This window comes from Protomyctophum bolini (assembly GCF_963924005.1).
Source record: "Protomyctophum bolini genome assembly, chromosome: 16".
In the NCBI taxonomy this organism is placed as follows: Eukaryota; Metazoa; Chordata; class Actinopteri; order Myctophiformes; family Myctophidae; genus Protomyctophum; species Protomyctophum bolini.
The window spans coordinates 33,814,232-33,829,249 of record NC_137877.1 but is presented as its reverse complement, the minus strand read 5'-3'; the positions used below and the strand labels follow the sequence as shown (position 1 = coordinate 33,829,249).

Below are 15,018 nucleotides of genomic sequence, written 5' to 3'. Positions count from 1 at the left end.
GGACCGCCCACGACTTTCATCACGATATCACATGACAGCACTTTGATCTCGTATACATGTACATTCACTGATAAGTCAAAACAACAACGTAGAACAATGCAGCAGACATATTGTCTCCGTACGTTAGTTATTGCATGCAGAGAGACACACAAGGAGCAGAGGAGGATGCTGTTATATTTATTTTATTATTTATTGATTTCTCTCTCTCTCCCCCCAGCCCAGTACCCCCCCCCCCCCCCCTCTCTGTCTCTCTCCTCAGCCCAGTATATCCCCTTCTAAAGTGGACTGGGCAGTAGATGTTTGGCTTAGCACCAGGTGGTGTGCTGCAATTACGTCTCTCCATCGGAGGAGAGGAACTCAACATAACATTTCATTTCATTCTAAATAAAGGCTGACTGACTGACTGACATGCTACTCACCCAGGGGAGTGAAGCCCCGGGCAGGGCTGGTGTCCCGGCTGCTCTCGCGACTGGTGTCGCGACTGCAGCCCTGACTCATGCTGGGCCGCGGGATGCGACTCCGGCCGGCTAGCGAGCGGCATGGGGAGGCAGCAGGGAGAAGAGATTTACCACACAGCCTGGCTGAGGAGGAGCGCATGTTAGAGATGGTGAAACACACAGCATGGCTGTCAGGAGGAGCAACACGTTAAAAAGAGGTGGTCAAACACACAAGCCGGGCTGTCAGGAGGACGTTAGAGGTGGTAAAGAAAGACATAAAGAAAGTTCTGTGTTTTGTGAGTGGTTCATACAAACAGGAAGTGACGTTTTGGCGAGCGGCTGTGTGTTAATTCAAACATCAGAAAAAAATGAAAGGGTTGACCATTCATTAAAAATGGCTATCAAAACTTAACAACACACTGTCAAAAGCAAAATAAAGGCCAAAATTGAATTAAAAGTGAACTCGAGTACATTGATCTGATCTTAACCGATTTGCACTGCATCAGATCCGATCCGATTTTATTTGCACTGGTAACTGATTTGCTCTCATGTGATCAGACGTGACGTCTTACCTAGTCCCAGTCTGTTGGGGCTGGGCTCCCGGCTGCAGCCCTGACTGCGGGGGATCCTACTGCGTTTCTCTCCCGGTGTGCTGCAGGCAGAGACGCTCGCTCTGGACACCCGGCCATAACCACTGCTCAGGATCTTACCAGGAGAAGTGGAACGACTGCCGGCTGCACGCACACACGCGCACACACACACACGCACACACACGCACACACACGCACACACACAGTTAGAATATATCTGCGATCACATACACGCACACCTTTAACAACATGCTGGGAAGAGGCTCAAAGCTGAAGACCCTTATAAACACACCTGTGACATTACTGTATGTACTTTGTAACTTAGTAATAATAACACGTTCCTGTTTCAGGTTATTATCAAACTCACTGGATGTAAAGTGTAATGAACTGTCACCAGAGCGACGAAGATCAACACATGTCTTTATAGAAGGAGACACACAGAAAGACAGCTGAGAGGGTGAGACTATGTAGGAGAGACAGACAGACAGGACAGGACAGGACAGCTGAGAGGGTGAGACTATGTAGGAGAGACAGACAGACAGGACAGGACAGCTGAGAGGGTGAGACTATGTAGGAGAGACAGACAGACAGACAGGACAGGACAGGACAGCTGAGAGGGTGAGACTATGTAGGAGAGACAGACAGACAGGACAGGACAGCTGGGAGGGTGAGACTATGTAGGAGAGACAGACAGACAGGACAGGACAGCTGAGAGGGTGAGACTATGTAGGAGAGACAGACAGTGTAGGAGAAACAGATGGTCAGAAAGCTGTGAGAGTGTAGGAGAGGAGAGACAGGCGGTAGAAAGTCTGAGGAAGACTATAAGAGAGACAGACTGTAGGAAAGCTGAGAGGGAGACAGACAGTGAACATCTTAAACTGCTACACCATTGGTTCCCAAACGTTTTCAGGTGAGATCAAACATTTTGTGTCTCCCCGGGACCCAAGCGTACAAAAACCTCAGTTAAGAATAATTAACCACTATTTAAGCAGTGAAAGTAGACGATCTACAAGCTGATAAAACATGTCTTTTGACATAATAATAATGATAATAATAATAAGGGTAATAATAAAAATAATAAAACGTTTTAGGAAATGCAAATAACTAAATACATTTCAAAAAGTTTATATTTATATCCGAAATTGATCTGTGAACGAAAATTGGGTCCCGGAACACTGTTTGGGAAACACTGTGCTACACCATTGATGGATAACAATGGAGATTTGTCACAGAACGTAGAGACAGGATTTCAGCCTTGAGTGACCAAACAAAATGGATGTTATACTTTGGGACACAGACAGGAGGGTGTTGGGTCGCGATCCAGGATCACGCTGGGCTGTGTGGGGAGGGGAGGGGAGGGGGAGTGGACAAAATGGCTGAACATGTGACAAGACATATTTAACTCCAACCAATCAGCTTCTCAGACTGTGGATGGGTCTGTGAAAATAAATAAATAAAAATAAAACAAAGGCACTTAAATGGAACATGCAAACTACAGGAAATGAAGCGTGCAAATCTGTCCTGAGCCAAGAGGGCCTGGGCTAAGGAATGAAGCACTGTGATTGGATGAAGCTAGACCCTTACCACTGATGGTATTGGCTGATCTGGATCCTGGGAGATGGAAGCGAGTGTCAAGACAGGTCAAGACAAAATGTCACAGGAAGTGTTATGCTTGTTTATTATTATTTTTACCCTGCTGAAAATTGTGTGTGTTAGTAGTGGACTCATCAATATACACACACACACACACACAGCCATGCATGTAGGAAAGAACACACACACACACACACACACACACACACACACACACACACACACACACACACACACACACACACACACACACACACACACACACACACACTTCTGTATAAAGTATAAAATGTTGGATGTAGTGATGTGTGTGCATTGTAAAACGTGTGCATTATAAAATGGTCAAATCACGCAACCTGATTGGCTGATAGGTGTGGTATAATAACCATGCCTCAATGTGTTCATACAGTTGTGTATTACTTTGGTGAAACCTACAACAACATCTAAGGTGAATTTGCTTAACTATGGACCTATGACGACACGCAGAGCTGCAACAAAGATGAGTGATGAAGTTGGAGGGAAAAATGACGGTCCGTCAAATGTTTGATGACTGGTGTCAGGGAAGTGGTGTAGGTTTAAACCTTCAGACAGCAGCAAGGGTGTGGTTCAATCACATTCTGAGGCAGACCCGACTATACGCACCTCGACAATGGGCGCAGGGCTAAAGGTACTAGCATTAAGAAAGTAGAACCCGCACACCAACTAATAGAAAAGTCATCTTCATTTGAATAAGGTTAACAAACGTTTAAATGGAAACATTGCATTAGCAACCGTATAGTTTGTGCAGGCAGTCAGGGTCTTCTTGCTTGTATAAATTATTCTTGTAATGAACTTTTAATTTGGGATACATCTGTGGTTTTCCTCTTGCCATATTTGGTAACCATTTTATAAAAGCAATAACTCACTTCAGGCCATGATATATATTGTGGGCATGTTGCGAGTTATTGCTTGTGTATGTACTGTGGAGCTGTAAACAATTAGTATATCTCTATGCAAAAGTGATTCTAATTTGTGTGTGCACTGTGCCTGTGAGTGTACTGCATGTGTGTGTTCACTTACGCTGAGACTGGGAAACAACTTTGGCTCTGCTACGACCTCTACTGTCGACCATCGTGGAGTTGGAGCTCACAACACCTCCTGAACTCTGTTTCCTTGTACGAACACGGCCTGGAGGAGAGGAGAGGGGAGGAGAGGAGAGGGGAAAGGGACAAAGAAACAGATAAATATACATGTCATATGAGTTGAATCCATCTGAACTCTGTCTGGACACAGACTGCAAAACAGAACAGGACTGGACGGAAAGATCAGACATACCTGGATCAAACATTATTCACAGCTACTTTATCAACCAACCAACATGTCATACCGGATTCAGCATCAGGTCATGTGAATTATTGTCAGGTGGGCAGTCAGTCACTTGATCTCACTAGATCTGCTATTTTTTAGATTATGCCAACGAGATTTTGTATAGACGACAAGGTGGTCCAAGACTAGACGGTTTAAGCAGCTAAACTACTTTTCAAGTACTTTTTCTTTTGTACAAAGATCCCGTCAGTCTTTGAATGATCCTATGAGATGCACACTAGGATGGGGGTTTGTATCTCTGTCCCCACAAAATTAGACCAGTCACAGTGCAGCTCATGCTGCCATGAGCATACAGCTTATACAGTATGTATGCTATGCTCTGCAGAGAACCAATACACCAATCACAGCTCAGCTCGTGCTGCGATGCCAATCACAACTCGGCAACGTTGGCACATAATTGTGTAGGTGTCGTTTAAGATAATATGCACATCACTGTAGCACAAGGCAAACAAGGATGGAGGAACTAGGCAATCCTCCCAGGCTCCGACTACAATAACCAATGTAGCCTGTGTAGGCTGTTATATGTAGGTGGATTCAAATTAGCCACTTTAAGGATATTTAATTCAAACCGTCTGAAATACGTTTCCATTGCACAGGAAAGCCATGCCAGTGTTTTGTTTTCTAAACATGTAAACTTGGTTTTTATCTGCAGTTAACGATAGCATGACATATCCATTTATAAAAAAAATATCACTACATTGCACATCACGTACTTGAACGCAGTGAGCAACCAAGACAACCATCTCAGACAGACAAAGCCTACAAACATATATTATTCCCTCTGACACACAACACACCACAAAATATTTGTCATACAGAACAAGAACTCTCACACCAGAGTTCATTGAAGAAAACATGATTGAACAGTAACCTCTTTCAGTAACCTTTTTCCAGTATCAAATATGGCCCCAGTGGAATAGGGAAAAATACCACCATAAATCCAGTGTCTCCTTACAAATTCTAGTTACTGTGTTCACAAGTTGTACAGTGCCTATAATTACAGAAGAATAAGAGATCAGAGCTGGTCATCTCATTCTAACAGAAACTCCCTAAATCAAACGTATTCCCCGAACCCCAAACACACACACACACACACACACAGTCACACACACACACACACACACACACACACACACACACGTGCATGCAAGCACACATACTTCGGCTACTTTTTAACCCTATAACAGGCACCTTGACCACTAATAAACCGTTATCCAACAGTATCTTCTGATAAAAAACATGTCCGGAAACATTCAACTTTTGGACTGGTTGATAAAGACATTCCGCGGACAGTCTACGGAAAACGAAGCCGGCTAGCCTGTTATGCAACGCAGAATACGACCCCTGTCCCCTCGGACATAATATAGACAATGATGAAGGGATAACAGGCTTCTAAACATTCAGGCTCTTTCCAGAGATATAGTATTAAGTGTTGTGTTTTTGACCCAGTGATCACACCAATTTGTAAACCATGACGTAGCATGCTGCCGTGGGGTAAGAGATTTATGGTCCGCTGTGTGACGGTTTCTCACACCGAAAACAGCTGATCTACAAGCTCACAGCAGAGTGCATTCGTACCTTGCCCTCACTGAGTACACAGGGTCATGAGGTTGAGCACGCAGGAATGAAACTGATGTTACCCAACAAGTCACCTCCACAGGTCATTAAACATTAAACATTCGAAGAAGACCAAAGAGAAATGACACATTACAGTATGTGGGCTTTATCTTGGCAATATAAATACACAGCATAACAGTTCCAATATAGAGCATGGAACTGATTTACTTCACAGAGTGTATAGCTATTACTCATTTTGGCTAAGATTGACTTCTACTACTTGACCTGTGCTTGAGGGGCACGTTTTTCTAGTCTTCATTTGTATCAAATTATTTCCATTAGTAGTTGTACAGTTGTTAGTTGCTATAGTAATTGTACAGTAGTTAGTGGCTATAGTACAGTAGTTAGTACAACAGTTGTATAATGGTAGAGCAGGTCCATGCAGACAGCTCATGCAGAACAATCCACATAGTTGACCAACAAGGGAAAGACACAGACCAAGAGACGTGGGAAGAGTGTACCTGATGGACACACACACACACACACACACACACACACACACACACACACACACACACACACACACACACACACACACACACACACACACACACACACACACACACACACACACACACACACACACACACACACACACACACACACACACACACACACACACAATCTTACCATCATTTCTACCAGGTGTGCCATCTTTTGACATTTAAGAAAGATGTTGGAGCAGCGAAGAGGAGAGGCAGAGACACATTAGTAGCAATAAAAGCAGAGTGAGTGAGTGAGTGAGTGAGTGAGTGGCTGCAACATACGCCAAACAAAGTCAACCTTTTTTCAGATTTGTTAATAAGGAACAAATTACATAATTGCGGAGCAAAATGGACAAACTTTGTTCGGTTTTGGCAGTTCTTGCACTGAACAGTGCACAGCAGTCACAGCAGTGACACCACGGCAGACATTGTGTGTTATTTCTCACACTCAATGTTCTTGTGAAGTTAGCACATTATGTAGTGTTTTTGCCAGCAAAGTGCAATGGACCGTTTAGAAGAAATGTCGGCTGAGGAGTTTAGGTTAGGTACTATCAACCTCCATAATGTACCGGTAATTAATTTATGGAGAGAGATAGCACACACGTGTGGCAGAAATAGCAAAATCTCTTATGTGAAAGCATATCGGAGGTTGATGTAAAAGATAAAATGGTAAATGGTTCATTTATATAGCGCCTTTATCCAAGGCGCTTTTACAGAGATTGTGCATTACATTCACACACATTCATACACCGATGGCGGCGGAAACCATGCAAGGCACCAACCAACACATCAGGAGTAATTGGGGGTTCAGAGTCTTGCTCAAGGACACTTCGACACTAACTCTGGGGGAGCCCGGGTTTGAACTGGCAACATTGCGGTAACCATCAGGCCACTTTACCCCTGAGCCACCTCCGCCCAAAGATCAGTGGTAAAATCAACATTCCAGCTCTGTATACAGTGGGCAGGTTTGACAGAGAGTATAACACTTTTGTCCTCCGAATAATGTGTCGGTTTTAGAACTGCCCAAACTTCATTTGGAGTATGATGCCAGCTTGAGTGAGTGAGTGAGTGAGTGAGTGAGTGTGAGAGAGAGAGAGAGAGAGAGAGAGAGAGAGAGAGTGAGAGAGTGAGAGTGAGAGTGAGAGTGAGAGTGAGAGTGAGAGTGAGAGTGAGAGTGAGAGTGAGAGTGAGAGTGAGAGAGAGAGAGAGAGAGAGCCTTATCCTTATGACCAATTGGGAACCATGTTGACCCATTGCAGAAGAACACAGGAGGAAATAGACAGTGTGTAGAAGATTAAGCCTGGATTACACATTCAGCAGCTCAATCAAGTTGGTTGATTATTCCTCAACATCCTAATGTTAGAGAAAACATTATAAACATCGTTAAAAAGCGTGAGGTGTTTTTCATCAGACCAATAGCCTCCTCAACCTCAGCAAAACCATTCGTCAAGTGTTGCTGAAATTACATCGACACTGGAAACTCTCAGTTCCTGTTGACAGAGCAGTGTAATGATACGTGAAAGAGTTATTAATAAGCCCCCTCAGACCCATAAAAGCCAGTAATTTAATGAGAAAATGTCTCAATATTTCATGAAGATGGTATTTGAGGCGGTTTCATTATTTTGTGTACTTTAAAGAGAAGTTGAAAGTTTAATATGGAGATGAGACGACACATGTGAACTGAAATGCTATTCTGAATTTGTTCAACAATTCCGCTCGCCAAACAAAACTGCATGCTTTCTAGCAGGCAACAGCCTCTCATGACAAGTTCTTACTATTTTTGGCAAGTTGTCATGATGGGATGGAGAATGAATTAAAAAATAAACCACAAAAAAACTTTGGTAGAGGTTTAGGTTGTATAGTTACCTTTCCATGATGTAAATTCTTGCCATGATATCTTCAATAGTTTCTCAGGTTGACTGACATTGCACAGTGAAAACTAAGGGTTTCAAAGTCGCTCTTTTAGCACACAGAGACACAAACAAGCAGATTTTGTGTGTATATTAATGTCAACTTCCTGTTGATTTAACTATTTAAATTAGTAAGAACAAAAACAGCAAACACAGAGCTAGGTTTTGAAATGTGGCTCAAGTCCTCTTTGTTTGTGTTCATTTGTGTGCTGAAAGAGTTTGAGACCTGTTTTAATGTCCAAGTCATTTGGGTAGATGTAATTATACATTTCTAATCAACGGAGCAACTACTGAAGATATAATGGCAAGGTACACAACCTAAACCTCTACCAACGCCTCATGTGCCTCATGACCAGATGACAATCTTAAATTGGGATTAGACAGAAGATTATTTGAGTTCCTGTTGTAACTTGTCTCTGAGGGAGGTGACTGGCTAGTGGCTGGTTTACCTAACGAAGCGTCACCGTTCTCTGAGGGAGGTGACTGGCTAGTGGCTGGTTTACCTAATGAAGCGTAGGAGCCGGGCGGCAGGGTGGAGGCGGAGCCAAAGGGGGCGGCAGAGCCGGGGACGGTGGAGAGTCGGGTCTTGGCGTTGGCGGCCGCGTTTACGTCGATGTCGCTACGGGAACGCTGCAGGGAGCCAGGCGTGGATACCCTACCGCTAACCAGCTTATCTGAGAGAGAGAGGGAGAGACATAGAGAGAGAAAGAGAGATACAGTGTTGTAGCCGTTACAGTGCTGTGACTTGTTAAATTCTCCAATTAGCCATTATGTCCTTGAGCAATACACTTAATTGAAGCCGTTGTGTAAATAATACAGAACAGCTTCAAGTGTAATAATATATGACATAGTTATATAGTAAACACACAACTAGATGAATAGAACGTATACAGGAAGTAGCTGGCTTACTCCTCGTCATGCTTCCTCCAATGACACTCTTCACGGACAGCGGCCGGCTGGGGGGGACAGACAGTCACAGTCACTTTAATGCGCAGAAGCTCTCTCACACACACACACACACACACACACACACACTTTGATAGCGTTGCTGAAGGTCAGAAAGCTTGTATTTCATATTTCACATTTCATGATTTTTTTTGTTTTTTCAAGATATAGCACCTACTGTATAACCACATGCCCAAAATAGGCATGCCAGGCATAAAGTGGTTAAGTGTGTCTGTGGGGTTTTATAAAAATTGAACCAATGAAAAGTATTAACAAGAGCTTGTGACTAATAACTACTCTTTTTTTTCAGTAACGGTTTTGGACATACAAGGTTTCCACCCCAGCGACGATGAGCTCAGTGGTCAACACTCCACTAGGACATCACCTTGTATCTCCAAATGTCACCCTTTTCATGTTATTTCATCATTTAATGCCCTACTTCCATCATACCAGTGGGTCAAGCAAAAGCAGTGAAAATAGCAGATCTACAAGCTCACAATGCGTTTAATTTCCTGAAAAGGAACAGTTTTGGCCATAGGAAGTTACCATATACACTCAGCCCAAAGTGTGCGTGTGCGTTCATGTGTGCACATGTGTGAGTGTGCGTGCGTTCATGTGTGCACATGTGTGAGTGTGCGTGCGTTCATGTGTACACATGTGTAAGTGTGCGTGCGTGCGTTCATGTGTGCACGTGTGCCTAATGTGTCGTGTTCTTACTTGAGGCTCTCCTGCGAGGAGGAGGAGGAGCGATCTGATTGGGGGAGAGATACCACGCTGTTTGAACCCTTCAGGTGAGACTCGAGAGCTCTCTGATAGGTGGACTCCAGAGCCTGGAACAGTAGCTCCGCCTCCCGGCTGTAGTGGCCGTGGAAACCCCAGTAGCACCTATCAGAGAGGGGTGGAGGCGGGCTTTAGATCACACTTTGATGTATTGTCCAGGACGGGAAAAAAAGAAAGACGTGACATGCCATCTCTGTTTTATGTCCCATACAGTATCTGCGTGAAGTAGGAGTTTATTATTTCCAATGGAAGAGTGAACGTGAACACAGCTTCTGAACCATTCTTTAGCCCCATGGCCACTGAACTAAATACTGGACCCAATCTTCACAAGCCACAGAATCTTCCTAAGATTTTCATATAGAAAAAAAAAGAAAAGAAAAAAAAAAAGCTTTATTGTCCATTAAATTTGACATAAAATGGAAATTTGTCTTTAGCACACCGGCAGTCAGTTTACATTACAACAATAAAATAAAATTACATAAAATACACAAATGTATTAAAATACTGTATAAAATGCATTCCCATAACGCAGAAACATGGGCTGTGGGGATTAGGTGGTGGAACTATTTAAACATTGAGTGATCCTTAGATCATCTCTACATCACATGTACAATCATGTCTGACATAATGGTATAAACTTCTAAAACTAAATCATGTCAAATAAAAAATATATGGGAATTATTTTCATTTTTGGCCTCCACCCACTAGCGGGCGGAGGCGGTTCAACCCAGCCGTGCCCTCTATGTGGGGCTTCTATTTATGTAGCTTTGTCCATCCTTTCATGACTTTTTAACTGCTTGTTACCACCTCTTTGAGTCTTGCTTATAAGCATAGACAAAATGAAAGCAAAGGATTTTCAGTTCTTTCTGGGGGGTAAAACCAATCTCTGGCCACAAGATGGCAATGTTTCACATCAAGTCAAGCTGTCGGCTACCAGCTCTATCAAGAAGAAACAATAGTCTTTAACATCAACACCAGTGACTTTTGTTGTTTGTTATGTTCACCTAGTATGATATGCCCAGAATAGGATGCTAGAATTCATGTGGTTAAGTCAGAGTCAATATGTTCTCATTTTGACTCTGTCTTAAGTCTTAACCACATGAGAACATGATTCAAAAAGCAATAAATGTCATACACAGAAGCAGAGTGAGTGTAGAATTAAGGTACTCGTTTGTGTTTAGTTGTCATTTGTCACTAACTTCTATTCAGGCTGTGAAAGCACTTCACAGTAGTGAGGTATTTTACAGTGAGCTTTTGTTTTTACTTCCTAACCGTGTCACCAGCAACAGCAACAACATTATTGTAATCCGATTCAACAATATAACACTGAAGAAAGATCAGAAGCAAAGTAACAGACTTGTACAATGCGAGTGTGTGTCGGTAGTAGGTACTTACTTCCGAGCGATGGACCTTGCCTCAGAGTCAGCATCGTGGATCCCTTTCCTTATGGTCTCAGTGAGGACGGCCACGTGCCTGGGATAGTATGGAAACATGTCAAACACACACCAAATACTGACTGACTGACTGACTGACTGACTGACTATGTCTTCTCCTCTCCAGGTCCACAGAGAATATGAACCTGGAGGTTTTTCCCCCCATGCTTTTTAAACTCCCTGCCGTTGGAGTTGTCATAGTTACGGAGATAGGAAGTCAGCTGTAGGCTGGGAGGGTGGGGGTCTTTGGGAAGATGATGAAGATGATAATGTCTCTTTTAGAGATTCATCAATTTAAGCAGCCTCATCAGTCGCTCACCCAGCCAAACACCGAGCCACGTTACCGAATTAAATGTCAACATGGAGAGGAGAGGGGAGGAGAGAGGAGAGAGGAGAGGAGATTCACCTCTCCAGTGTTTTGGCGTGCCATTCCTGCAGCATGAGATCCAGGAACTCATAACAGTGTCTGAAAAGACAAAACAATGTGAGCTAATTATTATCTGTCGGAGTCAGTGAGTAGCATGACAGTGAAGTGCGAGTCCTTACCGCCTGACAGCCACTGATTTGGATGTGCAGTTACTGGTGATGATGGGGATGAGACGAGGGACTTGTGTGTGCTGAGAGAAACAATGAAACACACAGTAGATTAGCCACAATGCCCCTGCAATGTCCCACAGCGGCTCAAAGGAGAACCTTCATGTGGTGTGTGATCATTATAGTACAGTAGAGTAGATTACGGTATGTGCATCTACGACTACCAGCATGAATGATCTAGTTATGTTTTTCAGTGCTTTGCTCAATTCTAGAAACAATGTTGACATTCTCATAGCACTACTAAGGTGCATTTTCTCAAAATAGCTTATTATGGTCAACATCTGAAAACGGTCATAACTCATCCAAACCATTTTAATAGCTCTTGCTTCAGAACAAGGGTGTTGTGTCATATAAATATAAAAATATAAAAAAGGCAATAACCTCAAAATGAAATCTCCTACATACATCACTAAAAAGGACTACTGTAACAGTGTAACACGTTAAAGACAGAGTGAATCACTAAAGTCTATTTGACACAGATTTATATCAACCTCAGAGCTGATAGTCTTGCAATACAATGGGTATGCATGCTGCATGCTTCCACACTGTGGTGAAAGTAGTAGTCCTGTAAAAGTCCTGTATTAAAAATTCAGTATTGAAATATACTCTCACAGTACCAAACTTAAATTATGCTGAATGGTCCATTTTTTCAATCATATTATTGGATAGTAATTAGTAATGCATCAATCTCTTCATCACTTTGATGTTCACAGCTGGTAAAGGTGGGGCTGATTTTAATTACTTTGTGCTAAAGCTGTCAAACAATGGACCTTTCACATTGCCTGTCTTTTTCTTTTATCCTTTTATATAACTGAACTACTCATTATCATCGTCGATAATATTCTGATGTTGTCATACAAAAAATGCCTAATAAAAACAGTATAAAAAAAAAACAATGGACCTTTCGGTAAGCGCCACCCCGCTCCCGCACCTCCCCCACCTCTCCCCCGTTACTAAACATAATTGTACCCAAGTAATTGTACCTACATAATTGTACCCAAGTAGGACACGCTTGCTGCTCCTACACTGAGGACCGTGTCATGTCTGCGTTTTGCCGAAGAGGAATAGAAGTATTCATATGAACAACATCCATACTCTAATAACGCCATGGTGAAACGCTGCTGTTGGGCGTCCTGCAACGTTTGAGGCATTTTCATTTCATCTACTGTAAAATATAACAACTGGTCTATTTAAACCCTCTAGACTTAGAGACCCGGACTTGAGTTACATCTGTACTTCAAAGATAGTGGTGGGACTCGGTGTATTTACCCTGAGTATGAGTCGTATGGTGGCGATCCCTGACGTGGCCATGATCTTGACACTGTTAGAAACCAGGAGCAACAGCGTGGGCATGATGCTCTCTGCTCCGTGGTCAAACTTATTACCTAGCAACCATGACAAGTATCTGAGAGAGAGAGAGAGAGAGAGAGAGAGAGAGAGAGAGAGGAGATATCTGCCTCATCAGCTTCCAAATAAATAAATACAATTTATAAAATATATTTTTGTATAATACATTAATCCACATAAGTTGGTTAGGTTAGTGAAATCAATGCTATTGAACACCCTTTACGTCTGTGTGTTGGTTAGGTTAATGAATGCTATTGAACACGCTTTACGTCTGTGTGTTGGTTAGGTTAATGAATGCTATTGAACACCCTTTACGTCTGTGTGTTGGTTAGGTTAATGAATGCTATTGAACACCCTTTACTTTATGAAAAGTATTAAAAAGCGCTTTGACTAAAACTCCAATTGAGCTGGATGTTTTTTAATTTCCTAAAAAAATGTACATTTTGGAGTTTCAGAGATATATCACATGTACATCTCCTCTCTTACCCCAGGGTGAGGCAGGCCTCTCTGACCACCTGTGATCGGAGGTCCTTGGCTGATATTTTGAGTGGCGCTTCCAGGAGACGCAGCTGCTGGGAGAAGCCCTCATACTGCGGTGCTCCTGCTATGATCACAGAACGCACCTTCTTCAACTGAAGAGAGAGAGAGAGAGAGAATTAAATGTCTGTCTGTCAGGTTCAATGTATGTCTGTCTGTGTTTCAATGTCAGCCTCTCTGTCTGTCTGTCTGTCAGTTTCAATGTATGTCTGTCTGTCTGTCTGTCTGTCTGTCTGTGTTTCAATGTCAACCTGTCTGTCTGTCTGTCTGTTTGTCAGGTTCACTGTCTGTCTGTCAGTCAGTCAGTCAGTCTAAATGTCAACCTGTCTGTCCGTCAGTCAGTACTGTAAGTGTGTCTGGTTCTTACCGCGGTCACTCTGAGTTCCCAGTCATGTTTGTCATCATTCAGAACCTCTCTGATCTTAGCCAGTTGATCCTCCAGTTCTCTGTTGGAGTAGATCTGTACAAAACAACACTTTACTTAATATGATTGTGACGTAAGATTTCTCCAATTTCGCATTGTCCAAGGTTACCACACTTGATTGTTGGGTTCGATTTCTCCATTTTAGTGATTTAGTGTGTGTGTGTGTGTGTGTGTGTGTGTGTGTGTGTGTGTGTGTGTGTGTGTGTGTGTGTGTGTGTGTGTGTGTGTTGTGTAACAGTCACTCTCATCAGTCACGTCATATTACAGTAAAACAGTTTTACCGCTCAATAGGAAAGGACGACTAGCCACAGGTTCACATTGATCTGATACCAGAAAAACACTTTAGTCCATGTGACGTCTTGGCCTCTGGTCTTGTAAGTACACTCTGCATGCACAGCAAATGACCAATCACCCTCATCATCTAAGCTCTCTCTGGCATCTGTCTAGTGTCTGCTAAATCCCTAAATTCTAATCATTCACAGATATATCCTGACTGATTTATCCAAACAATGATTTTAAGTATCTCGTGGTAATGACTCTGACCTCTCCCCTCTCTCACACAGAGACATCAGAGGCCTGAACAATGACCAAACTGCCCGGACAAAATGTCTTCCATCTGTAAACACCATTTTAGCTCACAACAGATTGTTCTTTTTCATTTTTGGGGGTCAAATCTTCGGAATATATTTAACTATGTATATACTAGATAATTGCTGTTGGTAAGAAACGTTGCATTGCCATACTCAAACCTTTACGTTTTGTTTCCTCATAAATGAATACTCTAATAAGTAATTACCGTAATAGCGACATACTACAGTGTGACTAGCCATCTGTAAGAGAGCCAGTCTGCATATCTTTGGTATATTGTTGGCGCCAGGGGCGGAAACCTTGTATGTTCAAAACGGTTAAATTATTTGGGGGGAAATTGAGAAAATCACCTGTGTTCCAATGGATTCAATGA

The 15,018-nt window shown here is 42.7% G+C and overlaps 1 protein-coding gene across 9 annotated transcripts in view; it reads right to left on the bottom strand.

The window, feature by feature from the left end:
• Positions 1 to 15,018, bottom strand: part of clasp1a (cytoplasmic linker associated protein 1a) — a 74,788-nt gene that overhangs the window by 25,828 nt on the left and 33,942 nt on the right. For 5 of the 9 annotated variants that reach the window (XM_080785891.1, XM_080785892.1, XM_080785894.1 and 2 more), the window contains exons 11-22: positions 14,001 to 14,093; positions 13,583 to 13,728; positions 13,019 to 13,154; positions 11,702 to 11,772; positions 11,562 to 11,621; positions 11,118 to 11,195; positions 9,660 to 9,827; positions 8,907 to 8,953; positions 8,501 to 8,671; positions 3,680 to 3,787; positions 1,010 to 1,171; positions 420 to 581 (exon numbers count right to left, since the gene is read on the bottom strand). In XM_080785891.1, coding sequence (XP_080642017.1) covers positions 420 to 581; positions 1,010 to 1,171; positions 3,680 to 3,787; positions 8,501 to 8,671; positions 8,907 to 8,953; positions 9,660 to 9,827; positions 11,118 to 11,195; positions 11,562 to 11,621; positions 11,702 to 11,772; positions 13,019 to 13,154; positions 13,583 to 13,728; positions 14,001 to 14,093 — 1,402 coding nt within the window. The remainder of the gene's footprint in view (positions 1 to 419; positions 582 to 1,009; positions 1,172 to 3,679; positions 3,788 to 8,500; positions 8,672 to 8,906; positions 8,954 to 9,659; positions 9,828 to 11,117; positions 11,196 to 11,561; positions 11,622 to 11,701; positions 11,773 to 13,018; positions 13,155 to 13,582; positions 13,729 to 14,000; positions 14,094 to 15,018) is intronic. The other 4 variants (XM_080785896.1, XM_080785895.1, XM_080785898.1 and 1 more) reach the window with 2 other exon arrangements.